The sequence below is a fragment of the Eptesicus fuscus genome, chromosome 4 (assembly GCF_027574615.1).
Source record: "Eptesicus fuscus isolate TK198812 chromosome 4, DD_ASM_mEF_20220401, whole genome shotgun sequence".
Lineage (NCBI taxonomy): Eukaryota > Metazoa > Chordata > Mammalia > Chiroptera > Vespertilionidae > Eptesicus > Eptesicus fuscus.
In genome coordinates, this window is record NC_072476.1 from 12,700,619 (window position 1) to 12,713,149 (window position 12,531).

General features: G+C 56.0%; 1 protein-coding gene across 1 annotated transcript; it reads left to right on the plus strand.

Annotated features, from left to right (window-relative positions):
- Positions 1-10,904: 10,904 nt before the first annotated feature.
- CLDN9 (claudin 9) lies at positions 10,905-11,558 on the plus strand. Its single transcript, XM_008141672.3, has one exon. The coding sequence runs from the start codon at positions 10,905-10,907 to the stop codon at positions 11,556-11,558; it is 654 nt and encodes a 217-aa protein (XP_008139894.1).
- Positions 11,559-12,531: the final 973 nt, after the last annotated feature.

The following is a 12,531-nucleotide window of genomic DNA, read 5'->3' on the forward strand; positions in this document are numbered from 1 at the left end:
GGAAATCTAATCAGTAACATCTTCCTAAGCACTCCAACTGAGCCATACCGGCCAGGTCAGAATTAATATCCCTTTATCTTTTCTATAAGTTAACTAAGTGGAAATCTCCGTAGATCTTGACCCACATGCAGGCACATCAGTCCGGAATTACTAAGAACATAACCAAAAAGAGGAGAGCCACACACTCTCCGCATTGGCAGCTGCAGGTTGGGGGGGGGGCGGTGTTAGCCGAGGGGCTTGCAGCGGCTCAGTGGTCCCTCAGGCCAGGAGGGGGCGCCCATCGTGCGTGTGCAGCGCCTGCTGTCAGGGAAAGGAGGCGGTGGAGCGTGCGGCGCCGGGGACACAGTGATAGGCTGGACCGGAGACAGAGAGCGCTGCTGCCTCTGATTGGCTGCCAGGGATAGCGAGTGCCCGCCGGGGAGAAGATGCGTGGACCGTCAGGACACTGTCTCTTGATTGGCTGGAACGCGTCGGTGCCCGGCTGCGATTGGCCGGGCGGTCCCCCGTACTCTCCGAGGCCCCAGGCGGAGGGAAGAAGCGCGTACGGGCGGCACTAGCGGGGCCCCGGCGCAGCGACGACATTCAAGCTGGCGACGCGGTTCTCTCGCTCCCGCTCGCACCCGCGGCTCGCCCGCGCCCGCTCACGGCCGGGCCGGGCCCGCGCGTCGCTATCGCTGACGCCGCCGCCCGCGCCGACCCTGCCGCACCCGCCGCTGCCTGGCCTTCCTCCCGACCTCAGGCCCGGGCCGCCGCCGTCTTCGGCGCTCGCCCTGGCTGAGCTGCCTCCGCTGCCCTCGCTCCCGCTGCGGCCTGAGCCGCTGGCGCCCTGGGGCCCCGGCGCCCACCTGGCGCTGCCCGAGCTGCCGCCCGAGGCTTGCGTGCCAGCGCCGCCCGCCGCCGCTCTTGCCCTGCAGGACCTACCCCGCCTGCCTGCGCCGGCGCCGCGACCCGCGCACCTGCCGCTGCCGCCGCTCCCGGAGACGGCGATCGCCGCCACTCCCGGGCCGGTGGGCGCGCGCGGCCGCCCGCCGCTCATAGCCGAGCCGCCCCCGCAGCCGCTGCCGCCGCTGCCCGCGCGGCCCTCGCCCTTCAACCTGCTGGCGCCGCCCGCGCCCCGCGAGTCCTGGCCGCTACACCCTTTCCCCCCGCCCCTGCCGCCTCCGCTGCCGCCACCGCACTTCTTCCTGTTGCCGCCCTATTGACCGCCCGGCCCTCCTGCGGACGCGTGGGCAGACATCCCGCCCTGGACACTGGGCTGTGCTCCTCGCCGCCTTCCCCACGGGCAGATTCAGAATGCGTGGGTCCGCGCCCTGGCTGGAGAAGAGGGGAGAGCCAGGGGAGAAGCCCAGGTTTGGGGGAGAAAGCAGCATGTCTGAAAATAAAGTCATTTTTTCCATTTTCTCTTCCTGCACCCTAGCAAGCCTCTTGCCTGGTTATTTGAGAATGTAACTCATTCCCTGTGCTGATAAGCTGGCTGGGAGTCAGGGCGAGTGGGGCTCGGGGCCCACACACAGCACGTGGTTTGAGGAATGAAACAAAAGTTTAAAATGCTTTAGTAAAGGTACCCAAAATGTCTCCTTTTCTTTTCTTTCTTTTTAAGCTGTAAAATTTTATTGTTTCCATTTGGTCCAATGCATGGGAGAGGGCTCCAGGGTGGTTAAAAGGATGCTTGGTGGTTTCAGGGAGTGGCTCAGGCAAAAGACAACCAGGGGATGCACAGGGGCCCCTCAAAGGCTTCAGCTTCAGAAGCTCCTAGTGAGGCTTGAGGGGGAGCCTTTTGAAGAGATACTTCCCCAGCCCAGCCTGGGGGCCGGCCAGCCTGTGGAGTTAGTGAGGCGGTCACCCATCTTCTTGGTGAGTTTCGCCTCCTCATCCAGGAGGTGGTTCTCCAGCAAGTCACAGATGCGGGTCTGTGCAGGTAAAATGCAGGACATGCAGATCCGTGGAGCTTGGTTTGGGTTCTTCTCCAAAACCTCGGTGTCTTCCATGGCATTTTGCCCATCATCTTGGGAAGGCTTCAGCACCTCCTAGTTATCTTCAAGGTAACTCTGCAACTGTACTAATTTTGCATCTTCTAAGAGACTCTCGCACCCTAGCCGGTTTGGCTCAGTGGCTAGAGCATAGGCCCGAGGACTGAAGGGTCCCGGGTTTGATTCCAGTCAAGAGCATGTACCTTGGTTGCAGGCTCGATCCCTGGCCTTGGTTGGGCAACTGATCCATGTGTCTCTCTCACATCAATGTTTCTCTGTCTCTCCCCCTCCCTTCCATTCTGAAAATCAATGGGAAAATATCCTCGGGTGAGGATTAACAAACAGACAAACAAAAAAAGAAAGGTCCCAGGTTTGATCCTGGTCAAGGCCATGTACCTGAGTTGCAGACTTCATTCCGTGTAGGAGGCCACCCATCGATGTGTCTCTCACATTGATGTTTCTCTCTCTGCTGCTCTCCCTCTATTCCTCTCTCTAAAAAAAAAAAAAAAAAAAAAAAAAATCAATGAAAAAATATCCTCAGGTGAGGATGAACAACCACAAAAATTAGTTATTTTTTAAAAGGCGCCCTTGAGCTTCTCCTCGGCCAACCCACAACTCAGGGAAGAAGTGGCCCACCCCTTCCAAAGCCACACTGTCCTGGCAGAAAGAGAGCCCGGAGAGAGGCAGGTGTGGGAGGCCACAGACGCAGGTTGGCCAGGCAGTTGACGGCAGCCTTTACCTCGGCAGAATAATTCTGACCATGGGAACTCATGGCTGTTCAGCAGTGAGGCAAAAACTGGTGTGGCTGGGCTGGGCTGGGACGCTGAGGAAGCCTGAGGTGGTGCTGAAGGCGGTGACTAGAAAAGAGGTTGGAGGGTGGTTGGAGGCTGGAAGAGGCACCCCTGGGTCTGTTCCGTCCAAACTGTTGAAGCAAAGGACTACTAAGGGCACTGCCTCATTTTCTCTGATAAAATAGAGGGTTTGGATGCCACTGTTAAGGCCTTCCTCTACTTAGGTGTGTATGGCTTCTTGGAAACTCAGATCTTGCCTTGCAAATCTTAAGTCATACTTTCAACTGAAATCGATCCATGGGTCCCAAGGGCCTGGGTGCACCAGGAAAACAGCGGTGTTGACGGACAATCGATACTGGACCCTGGAGCAAGGCTGTGAAGTCATCCCCACGGGACAGGAAAGCTCCCAGGATGCGTCATGAGAGGAAGCCCCTGTTCTTTCCCCTTCTTCACCGGCTCTCCACTGCCACCCTGCCAGTTTCTGCCCAGCATGCTACAACTCAGAATAAAGTTCTCTTTGTTACTCAGGTGGCCCGGGCTCAGGTAACCAGGCAGACACCCTATCTCAATGGGCTCTTCTGTAGCAACTCAGGAGCGGTATCAGGAAGCCAACTTGACCTTGGGGGACCTCTGAGGTCCTGGGACCTACCAGCAAGAAAGGCAGCGTATGAGTTTCCTGTGGCTGCGGAAGCAAATCACCACAAGCTGGGTGCCTTAAAACAACAGAAATGTATTCTTTCCTAGCTCTGGATACCAGAAGTACAAAATCAGGGCTGTGCTCCCTACCGAGGCTCTAGGGGAGGACCCTTCCTTGCCCTGTTCCACTGCTGGTGGCTCCTGGCCTTCCTTGGCTTGTGGCTAAATCACTCCAGTCTCTGCCTCCATTTTCACAGGGCCTCTTCCCTGTGTCTGTGTCTCAAATCTCCCTCCTTTTTTTCCCCCTAATGACACCTGTTATGGGATATGGGTCCCACCCTAAGTCCAGAATGATCTCATCTTTCCAGTCTTAACCTAATTACACGTGCAAAGACCCTTTTTTCAAATAAGGTGATACTCAGGTTCCAGGGTGTAGGGCCACCCAATCCATATAGGTAGTGTCCCTTTCCCTTTGGGTCTGGCCCATCTCCTGAGCTGTCTTCCCAACTGCCCTCACTGTGTTTTAGGCTCTACCCCTCACTGACCTGGCGCCTTGGCTGCCCTTCAAGTCCCCAGGCAAGAGCCTAAGGTACGAGTACCTTGATGACGCTCTCACTGGGCCCGGAAGAAAATAGAGTGACTGGTCTTTCCCCTTTGTCGGATTATGGCCGAGTTCTCACTCCTGCTGGCCTGCTGCTTCCTCCACCCTCTATAGGTCCTGTCCTCTTCCTCCCCTCTCAGCTAAGGGTCAGGCAGTAACCAGGAAGGACAAGACCCTGTGTATCTTTCAAGAAGGCAACCCCACCCTCAAAACTCCAGCTGGATAACTGCTGCTGGTTGAAAGCTGACAATTACAACTGATAATAAAGTCAATTGCTGCCCAACCAATGGAGTCTGCCCAGGTTGACAAGTGGAACCCCCATTGCCCTCTTGACAAAATATGCTTGTAGTGATCCCCAAGGCGTATGCGGAGCTGGCGGCCTGGGCAAATGTCTTCGGTGACTCTGGAGGTGAGCAGGGCAGACTTCTCCCTCATTTTACAGCCAGGAGGCACCTGACATTAGGGTAGCTGTGTCTTGTCCAGTGAATCCCTAGGGTGGGGTTGACCCAGAGTCCAATAAGCCGCCTGCTGCAGGTGGTGAGCAAACACAGGTGCTCTCTGCATCAGGTACACAGACGTGGGGAAAGTGAGCCAGGTGGAGGGTGGTTTCAGATCCAGGTGTGACGCTGCAGAGACTTCCCGGCACAGGAAGTGGGGGGAAGGAGAGGATAGCTGACTCTGGCTGTGAGGTTCAGCCATGGTGCTGTCCTGCTGAGCTGCCCTCAGAGAAAAGCACCAGGAGGCCCAGCTTACCCAGCATTCCCCTCTGTGCTGGGCAAGGAGCCTGCTTTGAAGTCAGTTCAGGGTCTGGGGTTGCCTCAGGCTTGTGATGTTTCACTCACATACACTTAGGCCAGTGGTCGGCAAACTCGTTAGTCAACAGAGCCAAACGTCAACAGTACAACGATTGAAATTTCTTTTGAGAGCCAAATTTTTTAAACTTAAACTTCTTCTAACGCCACTTCTTCAAAATAGACTCGCCCAGGCCGTGGTATTGTGTGGAAGAGCCACACTCAAGGGGCCAAAGAGCCGCATGTGGCTCACGAGCCGCGGTTTGCCGACCACGGACCTAGCCACACTGGCCAGGACCTGGGGAGAATTCTTATGGGACCTCAAAGTTTGATCCACACCCTTTGGTTCAGGAACCTGGACCTGTTCTTCTACCCATAACACCAGGGCCTCAGGCACCTCCCCAAAGCAGTATGTGATGGCTTTGGGGCTGTGCAGCCTCTAAGCCCACCCCCAGGTCACTCCCAGCACCATGGTGTCTATGGTAACCACCAGTTTTCCATTATCATTGGCCCACAGGTCCCCTATAAGAGTGAGACAGATGACCTGACCTGGGCGGCGTGGCTCAGTTGCTTGGAGTGTCACCCTGTACACTGAAAGGTGGCAGGTTCGATTCCCAATCAGGACACATAACCGAGTTTCAGGTTCGATCCCCAGGTCGGTTGGGGCACATATGGGAAGCAATCGAAGACGTTTCTCTCTCACATGGATATTTCCCCTTTTTTAAATCAATAAACAGCATATTCTCAGGTGGAAAAATAAAATAAGTTTTAAAAAGAGTGAGATAGAAGATGGGGCTTTGTGTTCTTCTGCTCACCAGAGCCTCCCCAATCCTGCGCCCTCCCAAAGAGAACAAAGACTGGGTCCAGCTCTGTCCCTCCCTGAAGGGGCGGCGGAGGGCAAGGCCCCCTCCTGAGTGTCCTCCCTCTGCAGGGGAAAGTTCTAACCCACCTCTTCCCAGGGCGAGGGCAGCTGGGGGTAGGGATTCCGGAGGAGGTGTTAACGTGCCATTGAAATGCTAGGCCTTGGGGGTGGGAGTCTCCGTATCACTGGCTTTCCGGCCCCATCACCATCCCGGCTTCAGGCTCCAACTTTAACCCTTCAGTTTCCAGATCCAACCAAATCCTGGTGGAACGGGACCTAAGAGAGGGGTTGGGGCCTCCTGGCCTCTATCCCAGGAGGCCTGAGGGCGGGAAATGCATTCTTGTCTAGGTGCCCTAGGAATCTGTCCTCGGCCACACCCACCCCCTGCCGGTCTCTCCAGTTCTGCGACAAATTTTCCCACTTTTACTCTCCCTCTAGGCAAGCGCCTTATCAAAGAGGGGAAGAATGGGCGTGTCGAGGGAGGAAGTGTCGAGGGAGGAAGCTGAAGCTGCCAGGCCAGGCAGGAGGTACCTCCGGCAGGGACTGGTCTCTGGAGGTGGGGGTAAAAGTGGGGGTATCTTTATCTTCTGAGCACCCATCTCCCATGTGGCTGGCCAGCCCTTAGCAGTGTGGGGTCTCCCCCTGCTTGAGTGTAGAGATTTGGGGCCAAAGAACTAAGATCTAAAAAAAATTAGGGTCCTCTTATTGCCTTCTTGGGGCACTACCATTACCTGGAGTGTGCAGCGCCACACACGGCCCCGTGACAACGTTAAGGGTTTATTTGTTTGTTTTTAATATATTTTTATTGATTTCAGAGAGGAAGGGAGAGGGAGTGATAGAAACATCAATGACAAGAGAGAACCATTGATTGGCTGCCTCCTGCACGCCCCCTACTGGGGACCAAGCCTGCAACCAGTGCATGTGCTCTTTTTTTTTTTTAAATATATTTTTAATTGATTTTTTACAGAGAGGAAGGGAGAAGGAGAGAGAGTTAGAAACATGGATGAGAGAGAAACATCAATCAGCTGCCTCCTGCACACTCCCCACGGGGGATGTGCCCACAACCAAGGTACATGCCCTTGAACGGAATCAAACCTGGGACCCTTGAGTACACCGGCCAGTGCTCTATCCACTGAGCCAAACCAGTTAGGGCCAGTGCACGTGCTCTTGACTGGAAAGAACCTGGGACCCTTCGGTCTGCAGGCCGATGCTCTATCCATTGAGCCAAACCAGCCCGGGGAACGTTAAGGAGTTAGAGCTGCCTGTGGAACTGGTGGGCCCTGGAAGCAAGGCTGACCAACTGTCCCTGTTTCCCCAGGACGCAGGACTCAGTGCTCAAACCTGAATGTCCCAGGCAAATCAGGATGAGTTGGTCCCCTTATGGCCAAGGCAGGAGGCAGGCTTGCTCTGGGTGTGGGGCCCACAAAGGCCCTGTGCTGGCTGCCCAGGATGGGAGGCCTTGTGGGCAGGTCAGTGGGCCCGTCCAGAGACCCCTGCTTGCTGAGTCCACCTGACACCTGCCCAACCTGTAGGGCTGGATTCCTGGCAGCCCTGCAGACACCCTAGAGGGAGCCCACTCGAAGCTTGCTTCTATTTGCCTTTCTTCTCAGATACCCCCTCTCCCCATGCAGTGTGAGGCCTAGGATGCTGGAGGAGCTGGGCAAACACACACAAGATTCCCTGTGTCCATCTCAGCCTGCTCTCATCAGCGCTCCCCTCCTAGTTCTCAGGCATCCAGAGTCAGCCCCACTTACTGGACAGCACTTCCCCATGGCCCTATGGGGTGGCACCAGGCCCTGTGGGGAGGCACCAGGCAGGTACCAGGGTTAGAGAAGCCCCAACCACAGTAGCTCACTTGCAGACCCACCGATTAGCTCTAGCCTCAGTCTCCCCATTTTAGGGGTTCTTAAGCTTTTTGGGGTCAACCATCCCTTTGCAAATCTGATGGAAGTATAAACCTCTCTTAAAATATCCTAAAGAGCAATGCACCAATCTGAAATTAGAATCATTTAGAGCCCTGGCTGGGTGGCTCAGTTGGTTGGAGCACCATCCAGATGGGCCAGGGTTTTGGATTTGATATTTAGTCAGAGCACATACAGGAGTCGCCAATGAAGCGTGAATGGATGGAACAGTGGTAGATGTTTCTCTCTCTCTTCCTGTCTCTAAAATGAATTTTTAAAATTTAAAATAATTATTTATAAATAGAGCCCCATTGAGCAGACGAGGAAGCACCTAGCGCCCTCCCCTCCCCCAGGGTTGCAGAGTGGTGCAGTGACCAGGTGTGTGTGTGGGTGCTCCCAGCCCTCCTGGGCACCTGTTGAAGGAAGTGTCCCCCCAGGGTGGTCAGGCCCCCGGTCTTCCTCAGGAGGCATGGAAGTGAGAGGCTCCCCCAGGGGAGGGCTGCCTTTGAGAGTCCTCACAGCCATCTTGGAAAGTTGGAATTTTCACCAGCACCCTCCCCCCCCCCGCCCCCTCGCCTTCACACAATAATTCTCAATTCTTAGCACCCAGGGAGGGGCTTAAGAGAGCGCACAACTCCTCTCCCCAAATGAGGGGCTCATGTTGGAGGATCTCAGAGGTTTCTCAAAGGGGTCTTTGACCCAAGGAGGTTAAGGACCTTGACTTTCCAAGATCTGTTCAGATGGGGTGGGGCAGGGTTTGGGCCACGGTCTGTGTGACTCCCAGGCTGCCCTCCACAAGGGGAGTGCCAGGGCTCCAAGGGGTTTTGAGGAAGAGGGTCTTTCTTTTTCTTTTTCTCTTTTTGGAGTCAAATCTACACATCCATTGCCACATTTGAATTCATAAAGATTTACCCCCATGCTTTCTTCTGAAAGTTATAGTTTTACACCTTCCATTTAGGTTGTTGGTCCATTCTGAGTTCATTTTTGTAGATGGAGTTAGATAGGGTTCCAACTTCATTCTTTTGCACGTGGTTCTCCAATTTTCTCAGCACCATTTGTTGAAGAGACTTTTCGTTTTCTATTGAAAGATCTTGGCATCCTTGTCAAAAATCAATTGTACATCAATATTTTGGTTTATTTGTGGACATATAATGGTGCCCTTTGTGCTACAGAGCTGGCCTCATGACTTCCATAAAATCTGGAAAGACAATATATCACAGCTTTTGTACTGGTTAGTTCTTTGTGTCATCAATCTAGATAACACATTATGAGAGATACTAATATAAAAATCATTTGGCCGTGCTTAAAGAAATACTAACAGCCCTAGCCGGTTTGGCTCAGTGGCTAGAGCATCGGCCTGCGGACTGAAGGGTCCTGGGTTTGATTCTGGTCAAGGGCACATGCTCATGTTGTGGGTTCGAACCCCAGTGTGGGGCATGCAGGAGCCAGCCAATCAATGATTCTCTTTCATCATTGATGTTTCTCCCTCTCCCTCTCCCTCTCTGAAATCAATAAAAATATTTTTTAAAAAATACTAACATATGGTATTTGTAGGTAAAGTGCTATAATTTTTTTTCTTTTGTCTTTCCTTTGCCAGCAGAAATAGCAGGTTGAGCTATTGTGTATTTTGGGTGTGTGTGTGTATGTGTGTGTTTTAATTTACCTCCAGCCTGGCTGGTGTGGCTCAGTGGTTGAGTGTCAACCCATGAACTAGGAGGTCACGGTTTGATTCCCCGTCAGGGCAGGGCGCAGGCCTGGGTTGTGGGCTGGATCCCCAGTAGGGGGCATGCAGGAGGCAGCCGATCAATGATTCTCGTCAGTGATGTTTCTATCAAGAGCATCTTTCTTGAGGATGACGAGGCAGGGTTTAAAGAAAGCTGAGTCACCTGGGCCTAACCCCTGTTGCCTTTCTTTGTGGTGTCTCATCCAGAGTAACCACTCACCGCCCCTGGGCATGAGAGGGGTCCTGAGCTTCAACTCACCCGGTGCTCCTGTCCCTGCTCCTCTCCTTTCACTCCCGGCCTGCGTGCTCCTCCCCCGCTCCCACAACGGGCCCTTTATGCCTGGCCTCTGGAGACTACAGCCGGGCCCCCAGTTTCAGTGGAGGGGGTGGAGAGGGCATACCTGGGCTGAGGTAGAAGGGAGGGGGTGGTTTTCTAGGCCGTTGCCTGGACGATGCCACCTGAGCTAGGCGCCAGGCACCTGTCGCCTAGGAAACCGTGCGGGCGGGGCCCCTCCCTCGGGAGCCGCCAGGGCCGCCGGGCTGAGACAGGAGGCAGATCGAATTCCGGAGAGTCCTAGCGCTGGGCAGGGGCGGGTGGGGGTTCTCGATACTGGAAAAGCTGGGGTGCCTTTGCATCATCATGAAATGAACGAGCCCAGAAGAGCAAAGACGGCGAGGGAGGGGTGGCTGGGGGTGGAGGATGCTCAGGAAGGCGGGCTGAGCCCCCCAACTCTCCCACTTCTGAGCCAACTGTTACATTTTGAGCTCCATTTCTTCTCCCTGAGACTCACCATTTCTTCCTTCCTTCCTTTCTTCTTCTAGAGAGAGGGTGGGAGAGAGAGATCTGTCGTTCCACTTATCTATGCATCCATTGGTTGATTCTTGTATGTGCCTTGACGGGAATGGAACGCCAAGCCTTGGCATATGTGGAGGACACGCTAACCAAGTGAGCTACAGGGCCAGTGCTCACCATTGCTTTGTCTCTGGGTTCCCACGGGCATGGATGTTCTTCTTTCCTCCCCTGTTTCTTCCCGTCATGGTCTGCTCTTTCCCCGATCCTCCACGCCTTGCCCCCCCTTTCTCTCGCCCCCCCCCCCGCCCTGCCCCCGCCTCCCAGCACCAGCCTCCCAGTCTTGGTCTAGTTGCTCCTCCCCTGCCTCGGCCTTAAAACCCCGTGTCTGTGGCCAGGAGCCGCAGTCCTCAGGTGCCCTGGGCAAGGCCGCACTGCTCCCCGAGATCCTGCGCCAGCCCCAGCCGGAGGGATGAGGCTCTCCCCAGCCTGAAGGTGGGTCGGAGGGGAGGTTCCGCGTAGCTGGTCAGACAGGCAGTGGTGGGAACGCGTCTGCAGAGGGGCAGGAGGGGCAGCAGCCACTAGGCACCTCAAGGGGACACCAGCCTCTCAACTGAGCAGGACTGTGAGATTTTGTGTGTTGGGGACCAGGGACACACCTGCGAGGGGCACAGAGCGAGGAGGTGCCGTGCAAGAGGCTCACAAATGTGAGGACTGTCTTGGCCCGAGGACACTGACTGCCCATTCCCGGCAGCCACCGCGACCCCTGCTTGGCAGCGTCTGCCGCACTCCTGTTACCCAGGCCGCCGAGTGCTGAGAAGACCCAACTGAGGGGGCAGATGGCTTCCGCTGGCCTAGAACTCCTAGGCATGACGCTGGCTGTGCTGGGCTGGCTGGGGACCCTGGTGTCCTGCGCCCTGCCCCTGTGGAAGGTGACGGCCTTCATCGGCAACAGCATTGTGGTGGCCCAGGTGATGTGGGAGGGGCTGTGGATGTCCTGCGTGGTGCAGAGCACAGGCCAGTTGCAGTGCAAGGTCTACGACTCGATGCTGGCGCTGCCCCAGGACCTGCAGGCTGCCCGAGCCCTCTGCGTCGTCGCCCTCCTGCTCTCCCTGCTCGGTCTGCTGGTGGCCATTACGGGAGCCCAGTGCACCACCTGTGTGGAGGACGAAGGTACAAAAGCCCGAATTGTGCTCACCGCGGGCGTCATCCTCCTCCTCTCAGGCATCCTGGTTCTCATCCCCATCTGCTGGACGGCCCACGCCATCATCCAGGACTTCTACAACCCCCTGGTGGCCGAGGCCCTCAAGCGGGAGCTGGGGGCCTCCCTCTACCTGGGCTGGGCAGCAGCTGCCCTGCTCATGCTGGGCGGGGGCCTCCTCTGCTGCACATGCCCCCCGCCCCAGATCGACCGGCCCCGAGGACCCAGGCTGGGCTACTCCATCCCCTCCCGCTCCGGCACCTCTGGAATGGACAAGAGGGACTATGTGTGAGGGGTCTCCAGAGGCCCACTGCTCAGAGCCTTGACTTTGTGCTGGATGCCGTCTCCAACCCCTGCCTTCTACCTTCAACCCCTTCCGCCGATGAAACCTACTTTCTAGGGGTTCCAGCCAGGTTTGGCTGCTGGGCTAGTCTCAGATGGCTTGGCTCAGCCCGGACCCTCCTCCATGGGGTCCCCACCTCCTGGCCACCCAACTCCCCCAACCAGTTGCTTTCTTCTGCTTCCTGGACCTGGGTTGGCTCTCCTCCCCTTCCCGAGGCCTCCCCTGCCCCTGGAACCTGGGCCTCACCCAAAGGGCAGTACTCCTTGGCTCAAACAAGGAGAGGATTATGCTCTGCAGGCCCTGGAGCCGGTCCCCTCCAGTCTGGCCACCACCTTCATTCAGAGACCCAGGCCAGGCCCTCTGGGAGAAGCCAATCTCCTCCAAGCCAGAAGGGCCCAGCCCACTCCCTGCCCCCACCCGATCCCAGAATAAAGAGTATTTGTACCTCTGCTGCCTTGACCTGTGATTGGGCAGGGAAGACCAGGTGGCCCGGGCTGTCAGGCCAAGGTCTGCTCCAGGTCCTGCTGAGCGGGTAACCTCTCTCAGGCTGTGCTGGGCAGGTGAGCAACAAAGGAGGCGAGTCGCTCATGTTCACCTCACTCCAGGCTGGAACTCAACAGCCTCCCAGCAACTCCAATGGCAAGTAACAAAACAAAACACTCTTTATTTAGTAAAAACTAGTGTGTGGGTGTGCCGTGGCAGAAGTGTGCAGGGCCTGGAGATGAGAGGGTCAGGGGGCTACAGCGTGGTTGGGAAGCAACTCTGAGACAAGGACGGAAGAGCCAGAGGTCAGAATCCTTGGAGGTAGGTGGTTTTGGATAACTTATCACCTGGTCTTCTCAGGGGTACCTGGGGCTCAAGAGCTCCGGGTCCCAGAGGCCTGACCGACAAGGCGGGGCTTATCCCTGCGAGCCCTGCCCCA